Consider the following 26,871-nt stretch of genomic DNA (forward strand, 5'->3'; position numbering starts at 1 on the left):
CATAACACAAATTATATGATGCAGCAAATAAGTTATACTAACAAACTAAATTGCTTGGTTTTAAGTCACAGTGATTTACTATTAGAAGTAAAAAGAAAAGTTACACAAATAAGTTAAAAGTGATGACATTTATGTTGAATGAAGTCTAAAACTACAATTGTATAGTGTATTCACAATGCTTATAGACACTAAAATAGTTCACTAAAAACATCAGTAAGGTTGGAAATGGAAATCGAAAAACTCATCAGAATTTGTTTTGTGTGTTGGGCTGCTGTATTTTTGTGAATCTGATAACTCATAAGTTGCAGGTTCAATCCCAAGCAGATGTGAATTGGAAACTGGAGATGGTACTAACATCTCCGAAAACTACATAATACATTTGAAATGATGTATAAGCATGTTCTGGGTCAGCTGAGCTTGTTTAATGTCCAAAAGTACAGTCTAGGTGAGTTTCATGATGCTCTGAAGCAGCTCAATGGCTGGATAGGGTTTGAATGCATCTACGAGGCTCAAAATGCCATCTAGGTAGGCAGTTCACTGTTTTTTTGAAAATATTATGATGCAAGATGTGGTTAAACTTGGGATATTTTGAGTTTTTGTGAAGCAGAGCTCACTCAGAACATGCAAATGATTGCTAAAAAGTAGGTCTAGGTTAGCAGCTTGCTAGATTTTGAGACAATTTCTCAGCTAAGATGACTAGCAAAGCATTTATGCCCTTTTTTATGTGAGCTGACTTTGAACATGCCAAGTGAGGCCCAGAAATGCTGTCTAGCTAGGCCACTGAATATGCTTATGTTTCCCAAGGATGCTACATGGTCAGCTCCCTACGTTTTGAACCAAAAAGTTGTCTAGTTAAGCGAAGTTTCTTAGCTGACTATGAAGGTGTCCACAATATCCAAAAATGATTTATAGATAGGCAGCTCACTAGGTTTCAGAGTTTTTGAGCTGAATTGACTCTGAATATGCTTGTGATGCCAAAAAATGCTGTTGACAAGTCCCTGTTTGGAGTTTTTTTTACATGAGCTCACTCAGAATACACTGAAAATGCCCAAAATGTAGGCCTAGGTAGGCATCTTACTGGGTTTTGAGATGCAATCTCTCATCTGAGATCACTTGCTGTCTCGGGAAGCAACTTCAGGTTTTTGAGCTGAATTGACTCTTAAAGCTCATATGACATCCAGAAATGCTGTCTAGGTAGTGACTACGAACATGATGCCCAAAAATACTCTGTAGTTTGACAGCTCGCTAGGCCTTGAGGAACTGAGAAGACTGAGTACGAGGTCTCAAAAAAAAACATCACCGTGTGTTCTGGCCTCTATCACCATTGCACTTCAATAGGGCACTTGACCCCTGGGTTCCTCCGAGGAGGCTGACTGTGCCTCCAGCTATAGCGAAGCCAAGCGAGGCAATATTTTGCAAACCAAGTCACAAGGTGGGCATCATCTCACTCCTACTGACTCCATCATCTGATGCTGCTGGACCCCAGTCGCAACTCCGAAACAGTACGGAAACAGCGCTGTCCGGGAAATCCCGATCGCCATCTCCCCCTCCACCCCCCTTTACTAATGTTACCGCACCTCCAACCTTCCCTCCCCCCAGCCAGAGGAGTAGAAACAACAAGCCGCCATTTTGTTTGTGCGGAGAGAGTGAAGGAGGCAGGAGCGACCGAAAAAAAAGCCACTCGAGCGCCGACCACTGCGACTCTGAGCGCCGCCGGCTCCGGTTCGAGGATCCAGACCTGATAAAACACAAGCCCGGCGATTAGCGGAGGCGACGGAGGGAGATTAGAGATTCTCCCGTGTGCAAATCAAAGAGCAGACTAGGTTTTCCTTTCTTTTGCTGTTCTTTTTTTAAACGAAGCGGAGAGGCGGAAGAGGGCAATACATTTAAACGAAGGGACGCTCGTCAGGGGAAAAGGAAAATAACAGCGTCACGAAGTGGGAATATCTGTGAAATTACATCGCCGCTTGCTGGCGGACGACGGCGAAAGTGGGGAAAATTGCAGGAACTGTGCAAGAGAAGGGAGAAATTTAAAAGGGATGAACGCGCAGGGGGGTTCACAGCATCACAAAGCCTATGAAAGGGGTTTGAGGACCCCCAGATTTTGGGGGGTGCAGCTGGCAATATCACCCGGATCGACAGATGCTTCAGACCCGAAATATCATTGAAGCCCAGCTCGGTTCTGTTTTCGACCCACTGCTGGCTGTTCCTCTCGCGCTTTCTTAATGCTCCGCAAGGCTCTTCGTGCAGGGACAAATTATTCTTATTTGCTTGATGTGTCAGTGCATTGAAATACACGCATATGCATTGATCAACTTCACTTGATTCCCGTTCTTTAGCTCGTGCACAGCGGACTGCGAGACAACATCATCTTGCACTTCAGACCGATTGCTTGCATGTTCTCTCCATTAGACGGACACTTTTGAAATCATTTCTTTGCTTGCACGAGCTGTGCGCAGTGCAGGGTAGTCTCGTGAAGCGATGGTCAGAGGTTTTCTGCAAACACTTTTAACTCGTGCAGTGGACACGTTCACACAAAGGGCGCACGAGCCAGATTCAGATGCGAATGCACAATAAACCATTTGACTTGTCACTTTGAAGTGTTGTTGCAAAATGCTAAGACGTGGATACTGAAGTTGTTTGGAATCGTCTAAAGTGGTAGCTCTTGCATGCAAACTGAAGTTGGATGCACATTCATCGCCTTATTTATTCTGAAAAGAGTACCGTCTCTGGAAGGAAACTTTGACATGCATATGACTGTTTAATGATATTTCCAGTATTTATTTGTTCTCTCCATTCATCTTGGGAGGAAATAAAGACATTGATGAAGGAGATTCAAACATCTGTGTCAATTTTAAGGAGCACGATGGACTTTCAATCTTCTAAATAAAGTGATGCAGGCTGAGAATTGCACATGCTACAGTGCGAAGGCAGACACGATTCTGAATCATAGCGTTTGCTCATGAGCATTGCATGAAGCCGCACCGGAGCGGGTTCGGTTTCTCGTACACAACGCCTTAAAAAAAACAAAAAACACCCAACACTTCAGCTCGCCGCCGACAATGGCGGAAAAGACGGATGCAAGCAGCGAGGATAAATCTCGGGAAAATTGCTCAGTCGCCGAGGAGGCTACGTGAGTTTGCGGCGAGCTTGCATGACCGTCTGTCCCTCCCTTCACCTCCTCCATTCGGAAATATACTTTGAGGAACTAAAGACTAGAAATCTTAAAAGGGAGCTTTAAAGGTGGACTGAACGCTGAAGCTTTGCTTTGCATTGCATTGCATGCATGTATCGTCCCATGAAAGGGAAACGGGAATCCGTCCGGTGCTCGTGAACGAGGAGAGATTTCATTTGCACATCGGCTCGCGACTGCACAGGAAGGGCTATCCTACGCGGGATATATGCTTTAACACTAAACCGGAGGAAAACTATGGCCGATAATGTGCTGGAATCCGGTCCGCCTTCAGCTAAGAGGCCTAAATTGTCTTCTCCGGCTCTGTCGGTCTCCGCGAGCGATGGAAACGGTAACGTAAATAATAATGTTTCACGCGCTGCGGTGTGCGGCGGCGAGTCTGCCGCTGTTCGCCTGCATAAGACGCTCGACGTGTGTTCCCAAGAGCTTTCTTTTGTTGTATCTGTTTGTTTGCATCGTCCCCTGGTATTTAAATAACTTAGCAGGGATAGCTAGCAGGCTAATTTGCTCCATGTTTTCATGTGAAGTTGGTGAGGTGTGTTTGTGCCTGGTCATCTGAGAGTGCAAAATAGTATGCAGCGTTTTTCCGGGTGTGCGTTACACAAACTTTTCGCTTTGTTCGTCGGGGTTGGTGTCAAAGGTTTATGGGATGATGCATTTTGAGCTTGTCAGGAGGAACATGTTATCAATCACGTCGTTTTACTGACGCACGTTTGCGAGTGCAGCGTAGAGCACTTTGAGACTCCAGAGGTCTTACTTTTCAAGTTGGTTTACATGTAGTGCGTACTAAATAGTTGACAAACCAGTGTCTGCCAGTTTCTGATCAACACCACTTCATCTGTGTGTTTACTCTGTATTTTAACTAGCTCAATGTGGTTTGCTGGTCTTCCTGTTAGACCAGATGAAAAGTGTCCAAGACCCTTCGAAATCCAGCCTGACTAGTTCAGACAAGCAAACCAATCTAGGCTGGTTTATACAGCTTTTTTTTTTTTTTTTTTACAGCATGTATAGAAGTGGAAGTCAGGTCATATTGCATGAGAACTAATGCAGGTTTTTAGATGGCTGATATATCAACAGAGCGGACTGGTGACTGTTACGTATAATCTATATGTAGGTTTATTTTCATAATAGCAAACAAGATGAATTTTAATCAGAATTTTATTTCTTACAATATTTATTTCATTAAAGTCTGGGGAAACTGGCGTAAGTTGTGCCACTGTTTGTGTTGTCATCTAGGCAATAGTCCTTGGCTATCTTCAAGAATCGGCTAAAAACACATCTCTTCCCTCTTTATTTGACCCTCTAACTCTAGCACTCTCTTTTATAATTCTATTCTTTAAAAAAAAAAAAACTAATACTAGCATTTCTTGTATTTTTTTCTATTAGTTTAAAAAAAAATTATTATACAGTTAACCAAAGCAAAAAAGGCCTCTAACACTAGCTTGCTCTATTCTTTTTCTATATATATATATATATATATATATATATATATATATATATATATATATATATAAAACCTTGCTACGTATATTACATTAAGCTCAATTAAGCTAATTGAGACTTGTTATAGCACTTGCATATCATTGCTCTTTTGTTGATTTTGATTGCTTCCATTGACCTCATTTGTAAGTCACTTTGGATAGAAGCGTCTACTAAATGTAAATAAGAAATGAATGTTTGTACAACTAATACTTTGAACTAAATCCCAGTTTTTGTTTTTATTTTTACTGCACACTGTCTGCAATTACCTAAAGATAAACCCATAAAACAGGCGTAAGACAGTTATTTTAATATTCAGAATATTGAGGTCAATGTAAAAATGTTTTTTTTTTTTTTTTTTTTTGGAAATATACTATAGATGAAAAAACAATTACATGCCAAAAATGTATCAGGCTATATAATTGGCCTAAAACTGTCACTTTTCTAATTTGCGTCGCTTGAAAATTTACATGCATTTAAAAACTCTCCTTTAAATATAAAATTAAATAAAAACTCTCGTGTCCACAAACAAGGTTGTATATAGACTTTAAAACAGATAAAACCCTTCTGTAAATCAGCCAATCATGTGTTGGGTTGTTGGTCTATGACCATAATTCAAATCCAAATATAGTCTGATTAATTGCTTGGCTGATATATCGATCTAATCACTAATGTGAAGATTGCATTTATAAATTTTCATATTTAGAGTATGTTGCATTTATTAGTCATTGGTGCGTTGCTGCTATCAGGATCTGCCATTATGTAGGAAAAGGCCCCCATTTTGTCCCACCACTTGTCCATTGTTATGCCTTGCCATGTGTTTTTTATTAGTATGAACCATTAGGACATGCACACCGGCTCTACTGCATACTGTTCTCCTGTGACCTGATAATCTCAGTCCTTTTCTCATCACGGGTGCTGCAATAAACTGTCGCATGAGATTCGTTCAGTTGCACTTTGGTCAATTTGTCTTGATTTCTTGCTGTAGATTGATGGATCAACCCATGTATTGTGAAGGTCAACTAACCTCCCGGTGTATTGAATTTACAGATGTGTTGTCCACTTGTTGTTGTGTTTTAGTATTATTTAGTCATCAGATTAAATTCTAGTCATTTATCTCATCAGATTAAATTCGGTCTAAGAACAGATATGCTTTCTTTTGCTGTGGCTTTGCTGGAGACTTCTCATTTTTTGGGCATATGCTATAATTATTCTCTGATGTATCTCATTATGAGTAATTTTTCTGTGAGCAACAACCTTATTAAAGTCTCCTTTCTCCCCTTCTTTCAGATTTTGGCTCCCTGTTTGACCTGGAGCATGACCTCCCGGATGAGCTCATTAACTCCTCCGACCTGGGCCTTCCTAACGGGATGGACCCCGGCCAGTTGCACACCACTTTGGGTGGAAGAGGGATGTTGGGCCCTCTGGGTGGCTCGGGCCAGGACACAGCGGCCAAACACAAGCACCTGTCTGAACTCCTCCGCCCTGGCGCCCCTCCATCCACCTCCACAGCCACCGGCAACCCCGGTAACGCACCCTCCTTGGGGATGATGGGAGGTCTGAGCGGCAACCCGGTTACTCAGGGACTAGGTGGCCCTCAACAGCAGCAGCCTGGCATGATGCCGCAGCCTGGCATGGTGGCGGGACTGAACCGGGGCATGATGGGCACCCAGAAAGGGAACGGACAGCCGCAGAGCATGATGGGAGGGCAGATGATGAATGGTGCGCCTAGAATGGGTTACACCAATGTGAACATGAATGCGGGCATGGTTGGTAACGGGAACATGCTGCCCGATGCTCTGCAGCAGCAGAACGCAGGGCAGCAGATGGCACAGGCAGCAATGAGACCGCAGCAACCAGGAGCAGTGAACAAGGTAACGTCAACAAATCAGAGTGTCAATATAATAATTCTGTGTGACTTTTTTTTTTTTTTTTTAATTCATCAAGGATTAAATTGAATGTAATGTGTTACAATATGTTGTTATAAAAATATATTCAAAATAAATGCTGTTCTTTTGAAATTTGTTCAAGAACTCTGTAAAAGGATCATGTTTCCATAAAAATATTATGCAGCACAACTGTTTTCGACATTTGCAGTAAGAAGTGTTTCTTGAGCAGCAAATCAGCATATTAGAAATGATCCATAGAAATCACTGACACTGAAGACTGAAGTAATGGTGCTGAAAATTCAGCTTTGCCAACAGAGGAATATTTTACATTTTAAAAATATCAAAATTAAATTTAAAATTGTAATAATATTTCACAATATTACTGTTTTCACTGTATATATGATCAAATAAATGCAGCCTTGTTGAGCATAAGAGACTCAAATGTATACAATTTTATGTAATATTATATATTTTATTATAGATGCTATTTATGGATAATTTAATGATTATATATAGATAGTTTTTATTATATATATTCAGTTTTGATCTAATTATTAATTACAATAAATTTTATTCTATTTTATATATATATATATATATATATATATTTTAAACAAACATAAGTGTTGCTTTTCATTAGACAAATTGAAAAACTGACAAAGACCCAATGAAATCAATAAATAAAGACCATTGGCTAAATTAATTAATTAATTGTTATTAATATTATTATTTTTAATACAAAAAGTGCAAGCCCTTTTAACGTTTCTGTCCCAACTTCCTGTTTCAACAGTCGTCAAACTATTTAATGGAGCAAAAAGTACAATAACAACAAAAAGCGCAATGTTCTGTTGCTGTCACACACCTGTGTCAGTCCCAGACCCAAACTTTTTGGTTAAGTTGCTTTAGAGAGAATCTAAAGGTTAAACAAATAGTTCTCAGGATTTATGACTTTTAAAGGCCAAGTTGTCCAACTTTCAAACTTTATGACCTGAAAAAAAGACTCATGTAGTGTTTGCCGTTGGTTGCTTGATTTAAAAACTAAATTTGAAAAATTCTGTTTTTCATTGTCCGAATAGACAAATATGATTACTACTTGTGACAGCACTGTATTCCCCTCCTTTAAAAACACAACCCTTTGTTAAATTTTTTTTTAAGACTGTTGTTAGAAATCAGGTAGTGAAATAGACTATTCAAGCGAAAGAAATTTCTTGTGGTGTTTCTTTGGTTTGAATGTGATGCGATGTGATCCTTCACACTGAAACAGACCTCAGTTTGAAAAACCTTCTCTACTCCCTCATACGAGGAACTGTGCGCACCATTTTGTTGATTCACAGGCAATTGCACAACCTGGACTACAGGAAATGGGCAGAAAAAAAGATGGAATGACATTTTCTCTTTCAGTTTTGCTGGGTTCTTCTAGATTTCAAGCTGCTGTTTTGAGATTTATTTTGCAGAATTGATACCGCAGTGTCACTAACATTAAACGTATGCTGTGAGTAAACAATGAGAACGTGAGTGTGAAACAGGCTGAATGATTGATTCTCATCTATTGATGTTCATGTTCTTGTTTTGCTGTTAACATTTTCAGTTTTGTAAGATCATTTTGGATGCTTTATGATTCAGCCCAGGATGATGGATCAGATTCTGTCATGATTGATATACTAGCTCATTTTCATTCTTGACAAAGTTTTTCTTTGGTGTTTTTTTTTCCTCAGATGGGAATGATGGGTGCTCCAGGCCCTTACGGTAGTTCATATGGTCAGTGCGGAGGACAGTCCCTTGGGCCTCAGCTCCAAAACAAAGTGGGACAACCCAACAGCATTAACCAGTTCAACATGGACAAGAAACCTCAGCATGGGCAGAACATGGGTGGCATGGTGAGAGAACTGTACATAAATTGTCACAGCAAACCACATCCACACACATTCCCTGACCCTCTCTGACTGAAGAGATTTAATTCCATCTTTTACTGGCCACCAAGAGCCTTCAGTTATCATTTCCACTCAGACCTCAGCCAGTGGTTCATCCCACAGACACAGAACTACTTGATTAATTATTTCTAGGTACTCAAAAAATGTGTTCCCTTTATTTAACCAGGAAGAAACTCATTGAGATTAAAAATCTCTTTTTCAAGAGTGTCCTGTCCAAGATAGGCAGAGTACAACCATACATACATACAGCCACAAAATACACAAAAATAATAATAATATAAAACACTGAAAAAGCAAATCCTTTAAAGTCAAACACATCAGGCAAAACATCTACAGCTAGATGTGGCTGCCTCCAAGTCAGACAACATCCTCTTAAAAGCGACCAATGAGACCAGCTTATTAAGTTTCATGGATTTCTGTAACTTGTTCCATGTAGAGGGAGCAGCATACTTAAACGCCTTTTTTCCCAATTCAGTTCTAACCTTTGGAACAGACAGAAGGAAAAGATCCTGTGAACGAAGATTGTAAGTCCCGATGTTATTTACACTGATGTAGGTCAGAAGATAAGATGGAAGTAGACCTAAAATAGCCTTGTATATGAAGCTATACCAGTGTTGAAGTCTCCGCATTGATAGAGAAGGCCTTCCAACACGTTCATACAGTTCACAATGGTGGGTGAGGACTTTAAAACCAGTGATGAACCTCAGAGCTCCATGGTATACAGTGTCCAATACATATAAACTTTGAGACGAAGCGTGCATGTATAACACATCACCATAGTCAAGTATAGACATAAAAGTGGCAGCAACGAGCCTCTTTCTAGATTAGAATGAAAGGCAGGATTTGATTCTGAAATAAAACCCTAGCTTAAGTTTTAATCTTTTTGCTAGCTGCTGAATATGAAAGGTAAAAGAAAGAGATTAATCTATTAAAATACCAAGATATCTGTATTTTGAAACACATTCAATTCTCGTACCCTGTAGAGTGAGGATTGAAGGCAGATTTGATTTGGACTTCAAATTTGAAAAAAGCCTGACGTTTTTTCTGCATTTAGAACAAGTTTTAAATCATAAAGATTCTGCTGAAGCGTGTTAAAATCAAGTTGTAATTGGGAGAGGGCCTGGTCTGCGGTGGGTGCTGAACAATACAGTACAGTGTCATCTGCATAAAAATGAAATTTTCCTTTAGACACGTTACTATCAATGTTATTTATATAAAGAATAAAGAGCAAAGGCCCCAAGACTGACCCCTGGGGCACACCTTTTTTTATTTTAAGATAGCGAGAGGTGTTGCCATCTGCCTGCACACACTGAGTTCTGTCTGTAAGATAATTATCAAACCAGCTGACAGTTTGTTCAGAAAGTCCAGCCCTATACAGTCTGTGCTTAAGCACTGTGTGGTCCACTGTATCAAATGCCTTATAGAGGTCAATAAAAAGGGCTGCACAATGCTGCTTGTTATCTATAGATTCAATAAAGTAATTTAAAACCTTAAAAGCTGCCGATATTGTACTATGCCTTTTTCTAAAACCCGATTGGAAGTCAGATTAAACATTTTTATTGTTAAAAAAAAAAATGCTTTAATTAATTGATCACTAACAAGGGACTCTAAAACCTTGACCAGAACAGATAATTTAGAGATCGGTCTGTAATTATTTAAGATAGAAGGGTCACCACCTTTTAACTGGGGAACCACAAAGGCTGATTTCCAAATGAAAGGAATAACATTTGTGTTCAAGCACAGATTGAAAATATAAGTTAAAGGCACGGCAATAAAATTTGCTGCTAACTTTAAAAAGTGGGGATCCAGTTTATCAGGGCTTGAAGATTTTGTCGTGTCCAATTTCTTGAGGGCTTTATTTACATCTGAAACTGGAATAGGACTGAAACTAAAAGACTGACTAGAAGAATCCAAACCAACAGTCTCCACTGTAGAGGAACACTCATGTTGAGTATTGAGTGACTCAAATAAAAATCCTGAGGCTATGAAATGTTAATTGAAACAGTCAAGTATTTTGGTTTTATCAGTAAGTTTTTGAGAATCTATCACAATGCTTGAAGGAAGCTCCTGGCCCTTACTGTTTTATGATAATGATTTAATCGTTTTCCAAAATTTTGATGGATTATTCAGGTTATGAGTGGTTTGAGAAAGAAAACGATTAGCTTTGGCTTTTCTAATTTTTTAGAGTACAAGCATTACGCAGTTTCCTGAAAACCAGCCAGTCAGAGTTCTGATGTGATTTTCTGGCTTTTGCCCATGCCACGTTGCGCTCTTGAAGGATATTTGCTAAATCAGGAGAAAACCAAGCATTGTTTCGGCCTATAACTCTGTACTTCTTTAATGGAGCATACTTATTAATTATATTGTAAACCCCTCATAAAAGAGGTTCCAGGCACTATCAACATCTGCACTAATATAAATTTTTCCCCAGTCACAATTAGATAAATCGTGGAGGAATTCTTGTTCTGAGAAGTGCTTCATGTTACGCTTGACTATAATGCGTGGTTTAATTTTAGGTATTTTAGTATTTCTAACTGTTGCTACGACACAGTGGTCACTGATGTCGTTTGCAAATATAGAAGCGGTTGAGTACTTATGAGGAGCATTAGTTAAAATCACATCTATTAGTGATGATTTTTCCGGGTTTTTAAAGTTTGGCCGTGTGGGACTGTCAACAATCTGAAAAAGATTAAATGAATCACAATAAGCTCTGAAACCATCAGATACTGGTTGGAACCAGTTCCAATTTAGGTCTCCAAAGGCTACTAATTCCTTCGAGTTAAAATCAGACAGGAGTTGCATTAAGGAGGGCAAAGCACCGCTAACAGATGAAGGTGTCCTATAACAACCAACGACCGTTATACAAAGTGAGTTAAAGACTTTGAGCTCCAAGGCTAAAAATTCAAACTGTTTAACTAACGATATTGATAGCAATACATTAACTTGATACTGCTTTTTGATGTAGATTGCTACACCCACACCTCTATTAGGGCGGTCAGTCCTAAAACATTATAACCACTTCTATTCATTTCTTTATCTGAAACTGATTTACTTAACCATGTTTCAGACAAGACAATTACATCAGTATCTGTAGAGTGACCCCAATTACGCAACATGTCCATTTTAGGAACAAGACTGCGAACATTCAAATGAAAGAAACCAAGACCAGACCTTTCTTTAAAATCTGCTGGGGTGTTAAAGCCTATAGAGGCGTCTGGGCCTGGGTTTGGCTGCACATTTCCTGACATCAACAGTAATAAAGCAATTAAGTATTTTAGCTTAGGTGATTTCTTGTACGATTCATTGCTTCTCTGACCAAAATTGAAGTCTTGGAGCACACAAGAGATAGTGGTAAAGTTGTCACATAACGTCATGATACTAGACAGACAGACCAAGTCAACAGTATCAGAGGGGAAAAATAGGGGCAGAGGAAATGATGCGACATTAGGTGAAGAGCCAAATGCGCACGTGCCTTTAACTGATTCACACAGTATTGGGAGCACTGGACTAGAGTAGCCATTACAGTAGTTGGTGGCCCCAGGAATAAATAAGGACAAAGAAAAAATCAAACGGAGAAAGGCAAGGAGCAACCACTTCTTTCTCTCCATGCCCGTCGCCAAAAAAAAAAGTACGGGTTATTATCCGTTTCTCCGCGGCGACCGATGATATTGCGTGTTGTCACTCGTAAACAGGAATCCCGGCGAGTGAAGCAATGCTGCGGGTAAAAAAAGTTCAAATCAAGGCCAGCCGCCTCTAAAACATCAGGCTACAGCTTAAAAATCAGCTGTAAAAAAAAAAGGACTTTCCTTCACCATGAAGAGATCAGACCCATCAAACTCGGTGACACGTCTGCACTCGAGATCCATCAGGTAAGCTGGCTCCCAAACTTTATAAACGAGCGTTGTCGTTCTTTGTCCAAATATAATGCTCGCGAAATCGTTCCAGTTAAAAATAGGAAATATCAACTATGCGAGAGATGTTATGTTAGAATATATGTTAGAACAGTTCCAAACCTACAATATCAGCACATCATCTGCATTGCACAATTTGAGAGGCCATTATTTGTGAAATTCCACACATCACTACCCCCTTTTCCAGTTACTTTTAAACTTGAAAATGCTTTGAATAGTGATGCACTGTAACAGAAATTTGTCGCCTAAACTGCCTCGGAAAATTCTGGACTCAATAGACAGAAAGACAAAATCAAAGTGCTTTTTTTTCAGTTAATGTGTGCATATAAGCAATTACACCTACTTGCATAGGTTAGTGTGACCTTTTATCTAAAATAGTCCAACATTTAATTGAAAAACTACATAGTTTTTAGAATAAACTTTTAAGACACATCTGTTGCTTTACTGACTTATGTACAGAACACAATAACACTCTCAAGTTGATTTTTATGCAATAAAATTTGTATTTGCATGGACAAGGTCTTACAATTAAAGATCTGTTAAAGTTGCAGTTACTTCCGAACATTTTTGGCTGCCACAATTTTGGTACATCTCTAGTTTTGAATAAATGTTGTTTAAATAAAACATACATAAATCATTTCTGGCTATTTTTTTTATTTTTTATTTTTCTTGTTACAAGTACAATTGCAGTATTCTCAGTAACACATTTTCCCATATTAAAACTATTCTACAGAATCTAAACATTCAGAATTTTCAAATATGGAAAAAGGTGTGACGGTTTTGCACACCTTTTTCCATATTTCAGATTGGCCAAAGTTTAAAAATAACTGGGTATAAAAAATGACTGCAGTTAATGCCATATGCTGAACTTTTCACATGTTTCTTTAAATAGATTTTTAATGATGTATTTGTGTCATTTGGAGCGACAACTCATCATGTGGTGTGACCAATAACAGTATTAAATTAAAAATGATCTAATTTCTGTGGCTGACATGGATCATTGCTATAGTATGCTTAAGTGAATGCTATTTTAAAAATATTTTTTTTCAGTTTATGCAATTTACAGAAAAAATAAGTCTGCTAACTACAATTAAGAAGGCAACTCTGAAATTATAGAACAAAAAAAAAATATGAGATCAGTATGTGCAAAAACTCAAAAGTAATGCAAATAGTTTGTTTCTTAACACTTCAATTACTGAGAACGTCTAAAAAAAATGTTAAGCATGGTAAGGAAATTAATTTGAATATAAATCATGGTCGCACCACATGACAATTTTTAAGGCTACGGCTGATTCATCTAGATGAAAAAACACTAAAATCACTTAATTTAATGTTTGAACAACTACAAAAGATATCATTTATTTAGTTTTTTAAAATTTGCCTGTCGAAAATCCTTATGTCAATGACCCACATATATATTAAAAAAACCCGTACCGATCCCATTTTTTGAGCTAATTCTCTGTTTCTTAACACTCTGCATCAGCAGGAAGATGAAATCCTGTCCCTTGAAAACCCTCTCTCTGTCTGTGTCTAGCAGAGCTCAGGTGTTGTGGGTGGCGTATCGGGCCCAGGCACGGCGGCGGCGGCGCCCCCTGCAGCGGACCCGGAGAAGCGTAAACTCATTCAGCAGCAGCTGGTGCTGTTACTGCACGCTCACAAGTGCCATCGCAGAGAGCAGGCCAACGGAGAGGTCCGCCAGTGCAGCCTGCCCCACTGCAGAACCATGAAGAACGTCCTTAATCACATGACGCACTGTCAGGCCGGAAAATCCTGCCAGGGTGAGCGCTGCCACCAGTTTATATTCTTTCAATCATATTTTATTTTCCCACATATAAACAATGCGTGTGTTCCTCTGCAGTGGCTCACTGCGCGTCCTCCAGGCAGATCATCTCTCACTGGAAGAACTGCACACGGCATGACTGTCCTGTCTGCCTACCGCTTAAAAGCGCTGGAGACAAAAGAAACCAGCAGTGTGAGTTTTAATATGCACAAATGCTACTCATCCTGATGTCGTTCAAAATCTGTGACTTCCTTTCTTCTGTCCAACACAAAAGAAGATATTTAGAAGAATGCTTCAGCTGTTGGATTCCATTGACTTTACTTAAAGGGCTCATATGATGCGACTTCAAGTTTTCCTTTGTCTTTGGAGTGTTACAAGCTGTTTGTGCATTTATAAGAGATCCGTAAAGTCGCAAAGATTAAAGTCTCAAACCCAAAGAGATATTCTTTATAAAAGTTAAGTCTTCCTCGCCTTCCTAAAACACCTCATTCAAACACGCCCCCACAAATCTACATCACTGTGTGGGAAGATTTGCATAACACCGCCCAAATGTATACGCAAAGAAAGGAGGAGTAACTTTTATTCTCGCTGTAGTATTGTTGCCGCCGCCACCATGTCGTGGAGACGCTGTGTGTTTCCAAATATGGTAAGGGGTGTAACATTTCTGTCACACGCTTGAGGTAGTCGGCTGGACAGCTGGATAGCTGGCCAATCAGAGCACACTGCACTGCTCAGAACAATGAGCTTTGTAAAAATTGGCACGTTTCAGAAAGGCGGGGCATAGAGGAGCAACAGTAATGTACGGTATGTGGAAAATTACATTGCATTACTCCAAATACACAAAATAATCTTCTTATTAGCATCATCATATGATCCCTTTAAGACATCATCTTTTATACTAAAATAATACAATTTCAAAAATATTTGAAGTGTTGTTCGATCTCTCATCCTTTCATCCATTTTTCTCTCTAGCTCTGCTGGGAGGTGCTGGGATGGGCATGGGTGGTACGTTAGGTGGGTCATTACCCGGTGGTCAGCCTTCAGCCCCAAACTTAAACCCACCCAGTCAGATTGACCCAAGCTCCATTGAAAGGGCTTACGCCGCCCTTGGACTCACCTACCAGGGCAACCAGGCATCCAATCAGAATCAGCAGACCTCTGTGCCTGCTCAATCCGGCATGAGGACACTCAACAATATAGGTGAGAGTTTCCATAAGTTGTAGCCTCTAATTACATGTGTGTCCACTAATGTTATTTAAAGGGATAGTTCACCCAAAAATGAAAATTCTGTCATTAATTAATCACCCTCACGTCGTTCCAAACCCGTAAGACCTTTGTTCATCTTCAGAACTCAAATTAAGATATTTTTATTAAATCCGAGAGCTCTCTGTCCCTCCCTTAGACAGCAATGCAACTACCACGTTCAAGACCCAGAAACGTAGTAAGGACATTGTTAAAATAGTCCATGTGACATCAGTGGTTCAGCCTTAATTTTATGAATTTTTTTATTAATCATACATGTAGTGTCTTTTCAGTTAGTACAAAAACTAGGCAGCTAGTGTATATTCTTAACATGTCTTGCCTACAATATCTTAAACTGTGTGCACCAGCAGGTGGGAACTCAATGGGAGTGAACGGTGGAGTCGGTGCTCCGATGACAAACCAGCATCCAGGAATGCTGCCTGACGGCATGCTGCACAGGAACATGACGCCTCAGGGGTACCGGACATCACTGCGGCTCAGTGCACCAGGCCTGGTTTAAATGGATTGGTCAGTGAAAGCTTTATGTTGATGTTTGATGATTTGTTTCTCTCTCTCGCAGTCTGATGAATGACGGCTCTGGTGTTGGTAACATGGGTTCTGCAGCAACAGCCGCTCCCCCCTCTGCAGGAATGAGGAAGAGCTGGCATGAAGACATCACACAGGACCTCCGCAATCACCTCGTACACAAACTGTGAGTGATATGCTAACACACAGCCTGTCATTTTATACATGTATTATAAGAAATAGTAAAAATATGTTGGGGAATTTTACATTTATGATGAATGAAAATGAAGGTGGCGTCAACACTGAATAATTACTAGTTAGTAGCAAAAGACGTTCCTGCTTGATCTCTGTATTCAGCTGAAATAGGTGGAGGATTACAGTATGCACTCTCATTGGCTGTTGGACGAATCACTTCACTGCTGATTTGCATAAAGACCAATAAAATGGTCACTGTTGCTCATGCCATCAGAATGCACCAATAAATAACTTTTAGGTCGCTTGCAAATCACTGTTGATATTGACACATCGCCTATACACATGTGAATAGACAGTCCAGAAAAACAGCATTTATTTGAAATGGATATCTTCTGTATATCTTCTTATACTTGATCAGTTTAATGCATCCTTGCTGAATAAAAGTGTTAATTTCTTAAACTAGTATATTTTTGAATGATCGTGTACATTGTTAAATATGCATCTATTTATACTTAAAGGGATACTTCACTCCAAAATGAAAATTCTGTCATTAATTTACTCCCCTTCATGTCGTTCCAAACCCGTAAAACCTTCGTTCATCTTCAGAACTCAAATTAAGATATTTTTGATGAAATCCGAGAGCTTTCTGACCATCCATAGACTGCAACACAACTACCATGTTCAAGATCCAGAAAGGTAGTAAGGACATCGTTAAAATAGTCAATGTGACATCAGTGCTTCAACTGGAATTTTTTTTTGTTTTGTTTTTGCACAAAAAGTATTCTTGTAGCTCCATAAAATTACTGTTGGGCCACTGATGTCACGTGGACAATTTTAATGATGTCCTTGCTACGTTTATGTGCTTTCAGCATGTCAGTTACATTGCTGTCATGAATTATACATGAAGTAAAAGAAACATTACCTGAAATAAAGTATACAAAATTAAACATTTTATTTTAGCTAGCTATCAAGGCCACATTTCTCAATTTCAAGTTGATGTACTAAAATAAATAATTAATAAATACTTAATAATAACATAATAAAAGTTAATTCAAAATGTTAATATAAACTGTAATAGAGAGTCTCACACTGTCAACACCAAACGCAACAATTGTCGAGTCGCTCCGCAACCGCTAAAGTCTGTCTACACTGGACGCGACAAAGAAAACATTGCAAATAATTTTAACTTTGTTTCAGGACGTCATAAATCGAACGAGGCATCGGTTTACTGTCGGGGATTTGTCGTGTCACGCCACACCACATCCAGTGTAGACAGCATCACTGATTATAATGGGTTCTATAATATTTTGTTGCGCCGCTCGTGTCCGATGTAGACACGGTGCAGGGATACTGAAATAGCACGGATTTATTTGAAATTGCTCCTTGTGAACTTATTTAAAATCCTTATCTATTTATCACACAAAACTGGATCACACATGGTGCTGTTTAACTTCATGAATTCACTCTGTTAATTGAGTTTTTTTCTGTTGTGTGTGTGAGTAGTGTGCAGGCTATCTTCCCCACTCCAGACCCTGCAGCACTGAAGGATCGGCGGATGGAAAACCTTGTAGCTTATGCTCGCAAAGTGGAGGGTGACATGTACGAATCCGCCAACAGCAGGGTAAGAAAACGCTTGCACAGTATCATGTCTGTGGATTATATTTGGTAAATATCTAAGTGAATCCACAGAATCACTTGACTCCTCACATTTTACCCATGAGGCAGCTGTCACGGTCTAGCGTTGGACAGAGCACTGGAAAACCTCGTCTTAACCAGGCGTTGATGCGTCCATTAATTTTTCTGTCTTCACTAAAAGCTTCATGAAAAACACTTTGAACCGAAACATTGTACATGTTTAAAACGAATTGTAAGAATGATAGTCCTCGTGAATGTTTAACTTTTCCAGGCGGAGTATTACCACTTGTTGGCGGAGAAGATTTATAAGATTCAGAAAGAGCTGGAGGAGAAGAGGAGAACCAGACTGCAGAAGCAGGGTATGATGCCAGCTCAGCCTGGCATGCCCAACAGTGCTCTACCTCAAGCACCAGCTGGCATGAATCAGGCACAGCTGCCTAGTACGTACACATACACACCTGTATAACCTGGCCTTAAAGGAATTGTTCACCCAAAAATGAAAATTTCCTGAAAATGTGCTGATCCATAGGCTATCCAAGCTGTAGAGGAGTTTCTTCATTGGAACAGATTGGTTGAAATTTAGCGTTTCATCACTTGCTCACCAATGGATCCTCTGCAGTGAATGGGTGCCGTCAGAATGAGAGTCCAAACCACAGATAAACATCACGATAAACCACAAGTAATTCACATGACTCCAGTCCATCAGTTAATGCCTTTAGAAGTGAAAAGCTGTGTGTTTGTAAGGACCAAATCCATCATTAATGTATTTTAACTTTAAAAGGTTGCTTCTGGCCAAAATACAAGACCATGTGTCCAAAAGAATTCGCCATATCTATAGAAACCTTAGGGAATCAGCCAAATTAATTTTTCTTTTTTTTTTTTTTATTTAGTTTTTCTTTTTACCCAATGAACATAAGGATACTGATAAACACAGGGCACATGCATTTTCACTTCTTCAGGTCACAGCTGACCTGAGACTCTGGCTTTCTCTGTCTTCTTTGAAGCTCTCTATGAAATAAGAGAGAAAATACTGTCAGGTTCAACAGTATGATGAATTAAAATTAACATCAAAACTGATACTTTAACCTGTCAACTTGCATCCACGTTTTTAATCTCTTTAACCTATAGTTGTGCCGGTGCCAATGAAGTCATGCAGTTAATGTGCTTCTAATTCATACGGCCACAGATGAGGCATTAAGTGCATGCCACTGCCACTCGCTCAGTTTTTTTAGATCAATTTTAAGAGTGTAATAGATTTGAACAAAGAAATCAGTTGCTACACAAAGGCAGTATTGGCCATGACTTGATTGCAAATACAAATACAAAAATTAGATGAGTAAAGAAAACGCGGTACTTATTAAAAGAATCACTCTTTTATTTAAATATATGAACACAGGAAACCGCTGTTAACTGGTTAATGTAACATTTCCCATTCCATGACTAGTAAAATAATGGTAACTTACTGTCTGTATAATATTGAACATGGTTCTTCTCGGAGTAGCGTGGCCGCACGCTGCGCCGTCATCTTGTTTGACAGATGTGGCGCTGGAGTAGGCTATTTGCGTGTCGTGTTATCATAAGTGTCTTGTTCATTTGAGATCTCATGGTTACCGCCAATACAGATATATCGTCACACCCTACATTACCACGATGTAGATATTTCATTATTTGAATATCACGGTTATCGTACCGTTAATACCGGTATATCGCGACATCCCTAGCTGTAAGAAATGGTTTAAAGATGGATTTGTTTATTATAAACACACAGCTTTTCATTCATGTAGGTTACTTGTGCATTATTGTGTTGCATTTATCAGCTGTTTGCACTCTCATTCTGACGGCACCCATTCACTACAGAGGATCCATGGTGAGCAAGTGATGTAATGCTACATTTCTCCAAATCTGTTCCCATTTTTGTCTACATCTTGAATGGTCTGAGGATTTGTACGTTTTAAGCACATTTTCATTTTTGGGGCGAACTATACCCTTAAATTTAAACTAAACGTACAAACACACGCAGTTAAATCAAATTATGCTGTTTGTGATAGTTGTTCTGGTCTTTCCTAGATGGTCCCCTTCTAGATCCGTCCCTAGTTCAAGCTGCTGAACCCAATCAGATGGTCAACCGCATGCAGAATCCTGCTGGTATGGCACACTCACTAAATGGTCTGTAGTTAATTTTTTTTAAAATGTCTACAAATAAATCCCTTTTTTTTTGCATTTGCCTTTTTGTAACTTTTTTGCAACTCTTTTGCAATTCTGCAGGTATGAATCAGTTTGCTCAGGTGGGGATGCAACAGCCAATGGGACAAAGGGCAACGCCACCCCTGCCAATGGGAGCAAACCCCAATCAGGTAAAATCACTTGCGACTTGAAGAGGGACAATCAATTAAACTCATTTTTATTATGTTTATTTTGAGCCTTTATTGTGTATTTTCAGATGGGTATGCAGGGAACACCTCGAATGACTCAACCCAACGTACCCCAGTTACAAAACCAGTACCTGCAGAACCAGTTTCCAGGCACGGGTGCCGGACTGGGCCAGGGTGCAGTTGCCCTGAACCAACCTGCAGGGCAGGGAGCCATGTCACAGGTCAACTATTAAAACGCATTCATACCATGTTACTCAGTACAGCTTGTTGTCTCTAACGCATCAAATATGATTTGTCTTTTGGTGGCTAAAAGAGTGAAAGAGGTTTTCTATTGTGAAAGACAATATGGATGACTGTGAGTAAATGACTAATATGCACAATTGTAGGAAAAAGTACTGTTTAAAGAGATTTAAGCATAACATTTAGCATAATTTAAAATTGCCTTTATTAAAACCCATTTTGTTCATTATTAATGTATCATGTACCTTGGTCTGTTTGTGTATTGCACCTGAGTGATTAGTTAGTATTACTTAATTGTGCTCATAAATGTTAATACAACTTCATGTTAAGTAATACTTGATGTAAATGAGTGATTTAGGGACAATAAAAAAAACAAAAAACACATTTATACTTTTATTCAGCAAGAATGTGTTAAATTGATCAAAATTGACAGTAGACATTTATAGGGTTACAAAAGATTTCCATTTAAAACTGTTCCTTTTCAGCAAAAAAATCATTGTGTCCACAAAAATATTAATCAGCACAACTGTTTAAATGAGCATAAGAAACTTTACATATAAACATTACATTAAAAGAAATATAAAAAATGTAAAAAGAAATCTAGTAATAAATAATGGCACATTTTTTTTCACTGATGGTTCTTCATTGAAGAAACCCAAGTTATATAATTGTTCATTTTTATACATGCTAATATACATAGTAATACATAGAAATATTTTAATATTTTTCTAAAACATTTTAAAATTGTAAAACCAAAAAACATTCTATAACATATAAGCCACAGTAATTGCTGATGCAGCCATGAAAGTGTCTTCAGGAAACAGAACAACTTAAGATCACGGCAGTATTCCCAATGCATAGTGTTATATCACCAATGAAACTATCAGGAAAATGTTGTAAATATTTAATACATTGCCCAGCCCTCGATGTATAGTAATACCACCCAGCTAAGTCTCATTTTTGTTTATCTTTCTCAGAATCAGATGCCCACTCCACCATCGCTGGCAGTCAGTAGTCCAGCAGCTCAAACCCAGGCAGCAGTCTCAGGCTCCGCAGCCACTGCCGGCCCTCAGGGTCCTCCGTCCAACCTCCCCCCACCTGCTCCACAGCCCGGACTGCACGCGCCCTGTCCTCCCTTACGCCAAAACTCCCCTTCTCCTGCACGCAGCCTCACCCCTACCCCTGCCCCGCACCAAACGCCCCCGCAGTTGCCGGGTAACCAGACCCCCCAGCCCCACACCCCAACTTCTTCGACCACTATGGCCCCACCTGCAACACAGCTGCCCCCGATGGCACAGGGGGTGGCCTCCGAAAAAGCCAGTCAGCTCCAGCAGCCATCACATGGGGGCGGAGCCGCTGGAGGCCCCCAAACAGGGCTAGCGTCATCTGTGCCTTCCCAGAATGCACACGGGCTTTGTGCACACCCACAAACTCCTGTGAGTATCACAATCGAGATTGTGTTTGTTTGGGGTGTTTTTGCTTATACCTTCACACTGAAGATATACCATACTATCAGCACTGAAGAGCCTCCAGTTATCATTTTTGTTTGGGCCCTATGATGAAACATAGAAATGGAGTTTACAGTATAATGCGAATTGTCATGGAATTTGGCAAAATTTGGATGAATAGATCAAAAGCAGGGCTGCACATTTAATGAAATCTATGAATATTAAAGCGCACAAAGCCTGCATTTAACTGTGTAGTCTACATGTTCTGCACATCTGTTTGAATGAAAATTATATTTCTCAAAGTAATAACTGTAATAATACAGTTTATTAAAAACACTTTTTTTGTCCGTGTTTTAATTTAAACCGTGAACCTTTGTTGTGCAGGACGGTGTTTGCCACAAATGAAAGAAATTGTTTAAATTTAATTTAATTTATATAATTTAATTTCATTTTAAAATATTGTATTTTTTAAGTTTTATGCATTTATTTGATTTACAACCATTTTTGATAATGGTTCCAAAAAATAACTATAAAAATTTTTCTGAAAGAATAAAACTATTTTAAAATGCACTATTTATAAAATGAAAGTAAAAAGTATTAAATTAAGTTTTTAGGAAAACTGGGGGGGGGGGGAGGGGATTCGGAATTTGGGAAAAGATAAAACTAATTGTAGCGTCTGATGAATTTCTCTGTTTTGTTTGTCTGCTATGGAACTCTGTCACACTTCGCTTGTTTGTAATGAAGCAAAATAAACTAAATTGCACAGGGTTTATAGCAGAAGGAAACACAGCAAACACGCCCATCATGAAAGCTCTCTTAATCTGCAGTTTGTTTAATATTTCCTTCATAATCTTTATTTGTATTGCTGTTTTTTTGGCTGTTCTCTTACTGTACTCTTTCGCATTGGCTGTTCCTTCTGGCATTTTTTGGGGGGCTTTCCATACACTGCTGTTCTGTATTAGGCATTTCCTGCTGACTGTTATTTTCTCATTGGCTGCTCTCTCATTCAGACACGTAGTTCTCTAGTTATTTGCTGTTCCTTTTGTTTGCCATTGGCTGCTCTTTTTTTTTTTATAGACTGTTCCTTCATATTTTTCGTTGCCATTGGCTGTTTTGTCTTATTTTATCTCTATTTGATCTTTTTTTTAGTTTAATTATTATTTATTTTTGTAGCATTTCTTACTGGTTTTTGTTTGCCATTGGCCTTCCTCCTGGTTTCTTATTTAGCCATTTGCTCTGTTTTGTTTCTTTAATTTTTCATCGGCCTTTCCCTCTATCTGCTGTGCCTTGTTGCCTGTTCCTCCCTCATTTTGTTTGTTGTTAGCTCTTCTCTCTTAATCAGCTGTCTTTATTGGCTGTTCCTTCTTGTTTTTGTTCGCCATTGGTCGTTCTCCTAATCTACTGTTCTCTCCCACCCCTCAGCTATCCCAGAAGTCATCTCTTACTGCGGACGGTCAGGCCTCAACTCCTGCCTCGGACAGCAGTGCTGACCCAAGCTCGCAGCTAACATCATCCGAACCCACCGCCCCACACGACCCCAAAACTGGGGTCAAACAGCAAGAAGAGGAGGATGAGAATGAGAGCGAGGATAAGGCCTCAGGGAAAATGGCTGCCATGCAGACTGAGATTAAGACTGAAGGGAAACTAGAGGTGAGTCGGAAAACTATACATCTGTTAAACCAAAAACGGATCCTTTCTTTTCAGTCTGTACTTCAATTCCGTCTCTAACCTTATTTTGATTGGTCTGCAACATAAAGAAGGAGGAGCCTGCAGACGATGAATGTAAGACAGAGCCAATGGAAATATCTATTGGGTCGACAGCCGAGGACAAGAAGCCGGAGGTAAAAACCGAACCCAAAGAGGAAGAGGCTACGGGAACAAACAGCACTCCCGCAAACACACAAAGCAAGAAGAAAGGTAAAATAAACTAACGCACGCATTCATGGAGACATTTCACATGAAAAAAGTTTGATGAATCTTTAAGGTGTTGTGTTTTTTTTTTTTTTTTTTTTTCAATGTAAAAATACCTTTTTCTATGAAGATATAATATGCTGGGAAAAAATCCATTGGTAGACAATCCTGGAGAAGTTAAACCTGAAGCTTTTTGTTTTATAGGCTGTCTCCATTTTATAATTGATTGTCATTCTCGATGCTTCATGTGATTGTAGTTCTAAGTACACAATTTTGTCTTTTTGTCTGATTTTCAAATAATCAAAATGTGTAATGTGATCAATTTGATAGATTAATCAGGATTTATAACTGTTAAAAATGTTTTTTCCCAAAAACTTCTGATTGTGTTTGGTTAGTGGCACAGAAATAATGTGTTTCACCTTTAATGACCCTGCAGATGTTCTTATATAATTTGCACACAGTCATTAACCAAAGCATCTTACAACATGCAATGGATTTACTGTTATTTTATTTTGTGATTTAAATTTATATGGTGCTAAAAGTAGGGCAAATCATCAGTTGTCATTGCTTGAAATCTATTCATTCTGACCTAGAATCGGCAGGTGCATGTTCCTTTCCTCAGTTTAATATGAAGGACAAACACTGCTTTGAAATCAGTACTCATGATTTTCATATGAATATGTGCCTTATTCTTGACTCTGCTGCTATACCTTTATTTCCTTCCTCTCCATCAGTTTTTAAACCCGACGAGCTCCGCCAGGCTTTAATGCCCACTCTGGAAGCTCTGTACAGACAGGACCCAGAGTCGCTGCCCTTCCGGCAGCCGGTGGACCCCCAGTTACTGGGAATACCCGTACGTATTCGAACTAGTAACAAAACTAACCTGGTAAGGGCCTGCGCTGGCACGCATTACGCTACAAAAAACCTAGCACTTTTCAGTTCTAGTCTCATTATTTTTTTTATTTGTTTTACCTTGATCCCCTCTCTTTCTCTCTTCTGCCTGCTGTTGTGTGCACTGTGTTTGGATGTGAGAGAGACGTTGCAAGCTTGCTTCTGTAGCGTTTCTGTCAGAAAACATGAGTGAATATAAGGCAGCGCAGACTATGAACATCTGTTCTTGTGCTTAGTGTCTTCATCTGGTCAAAACATAGACAGAAAATTATGTTAGACCGTATTCAAATCAGGAAAATTTTAAGCTGAAGCTTGTGATTGTTTTGAAATTAAAACCCAGAATTAATGTGCTGAGCCATTTTTTATTTTTTTGTCTCACTCAACCAATGGTGTTTGGCGAGTTTGGGATGTGTTTGGGCAACAAATAGTTTTTTTTTTTTTACTAGTGATGTTGCTAATGCTAGAGATTACATGGGTAAGCTTTAAATGAATTTTATTTACACTGTGTATTTAAATAGAGGAATGTAGCTTTAAGATTATATCAAATTGGGCTGTGAAACAAGGACATTTTAGTTAATGATAAAACAGTAATTTAACTAGTTTATTTTGAATGTTAAGTTGGAATTAAGTCTTAAATGTTGCTGGTTGTTTGACATCAACAAAATGAAATGGCTCTGAAAGATCTCACAGTCTGCGATGGCATTATTTTCTGCATTTAGTATCATTTATGCTCTCATCTGCTTAAACTCCATGTACTTCATTATCTTAACCTGAGCTTCAAACCATTGCACTTGTTTTATTTTGCCACATATCCTCATTCTTTAGTTTATCATCATTCCCCCAAGTTATGGCCAAGTGTTTTAGCAATAACCAGCACTGCAGATGAAATTTTACTGATTGTATAATTGGTATAATTTTACTGACAGGTACAACTGGCTTTCGTTTACGTCACGGAGCCACAATTCTTCCACTGATCACTGTGTTGCATGATGGGATCAGTTGATTCTGTTTCTTAGAAAGTGGTGAAAATTAAAATGAGTTTCCTGCTTTTCTGGTTATTTTGCTGCTTTATAAGTGGTTTGTTTGAATGAGGCACGGTGTGACGAGCAAACATTACAGAGAGAGATGTTTGACCTCAAAATTTAAGTCTTATGTTGAACAAAATCTGTATAAAACCTAATCATGGACAACTCAAAAGTCATAATTTATTGGTCAAATGGTAATCCCTGAAAATTAAAAATAACTCTGGGTTTGTTCACTCTCTTCACTGGTCTAACATTAGTGTTTGTTTGAAACGCCTCAGTTTGTCCTGGCATTGTGTCCTCCCCATCGTATCTTCTTAAAGAACGCATATGGTTCTGTAAACACCGATGAGGGAGCCATTATTGTAATCACTGTAAATTTTCATATTTTAATGTATGGCTCTGCAGATCTGTCAGTCTCCAGGCACCCTTCAGAATCTCAAGATCTAAAATCTTTTTAATGTGACCCAAAACCTTCATCTAAATTTCCCTAAAAGCAAAAGTTTTGATAAAGAATCACAGTCAGTTCCAAATAATTTGACACTCTCTGTCACACACAACCTGAATACGGTGGGGTTGACACCTGAAGGACAGAAGTTTTCTCCTGTGTCTTTGATTTGTGCTGTTGGACTGTAAAGAAGTGAGTCCAGCTGTGCTTTGTGCTGTAAACTCTCATAGTTATGCTGCTGTAATTTAATATCACTCCGCTTGTACTCACCTCAGCTTACTGTACCCTAAACGATACCCCTGCCAACATCACCCTATGATTATTTGGATTTTTTGGCCAAATGGATTAATCCCTCCACATGTGATATTATTGCACCAAGCCTGGATTAAAAAATAGTAAATGTTTTCTTAAATACAGTTTCCAAGTTACAAATAATGACAGAGCATAATAATAAATTACAGTCATAATGGTTAACAAGTGAATATTATGAAGAAATGCCGAAATCAAAAGAAAAACAAATTATATTTTGCATAAAGCTTATTTTTAGGACCTTTTTTTTTTTTTTTTACATTGTAGCATCATAGTGACAATTGAGCACATTTAATGGCTTCATTCTTTTAAAATTAAAATAATATTAATTGTTAAAGTAATTACACTGACCAAAATTATAAACCATAAACACAACACTTTTGTTTTTGCCCCCATTTTTCATGAGCTGAACTCAAAGATCTAAGACTTTTTCTATGTACACAAAAGGCC

General features: G+C 38.8%; 1 protein-coding gene across 1 annotated transcript in view; it reads left to right on the forward strand.

The window, feature by feature from the left end:
- Window positions 1–1,679: 1,679 nt before the first annotated feature.
- The window catches only part of LOC306846556 (histone acetyltransferase p300-like), a 50,392-nt gene continuing 25,200 nt past the window's right edge, over window positions 1,680–26,871 (forward strand). The window contains exons 1-17 of the mRNA XM_079380014.1: window positions 1,680–3,524; window positions 5,963–6,546; window positions 8,277–8,438; window positions 13,938–14,181; window positions 14,262–14,375; window positions 15,156–15,383; window positions 15,794–15,902; window positions 16,006–16,137; window positions 17,649–17,766; window positions 18,052–18,220; window positions 19,848–19,925; window positions 20,046–20,134; window positions 20,221–20,373; window positions 21,370–21,828; window positions 23,263–23,490; window positions 23,598–23,757; window positions 24,486–24,637. Coding sequence (XP_079236140.1) covers window positions 3,431–3,524; window positions 5,963–6,546; window positions 8,277–8,438; window positions 13,938–14,181; window positions 14,262–14,375; window positions 15,156–15,383; window positions 15,794–15,902; window positions 16,006–16,137; window positions 17,649–17,766; window positions 18,052–18,220; window positions 19,848–19,925; window positions 20,046–20,134; window positions 20,221–20,373; window positions 21,370–21,828; window positions 23,263–23,490; window positions 23,598–23,757; window positions 24,486–24,637 — 3,273 coding nt within the window. The 5' untranslated portion in view covers window positions 1,680–3,430. The remainder of the gene's footprint in view (window positions 3,525–5,962; window positions 6,547–8,276; window positions 8,439–13,937; window positions 14,182–14,261; window positions 14,376–15,155; window positions 15,384–15,793; window positions 15,903–16,005; window positions 16,138–17,648; window positions 17,767–18,051; window positions 18,221–19,847; window positions 19,926–20,045; window positions 20,135–20,220; window positions 20,374–21,369; window positions 21,829–23,262; window positions 23,491–23,597; window positions 23,758–24,485; window positions 24,638–26,871) is intronic.

The sequence above is a fragment of the Barbus barbus genome, assembly GCF_936440315.1.
Source record: "Barbus barbus genome assembly, chromosome: 3".
Lineage (NCBI taxonomy): Eukaryota > Metazoa > Chordata > Actinopteri > Cypriniformes > Cyprinidae > Barbus > Barbus barbus.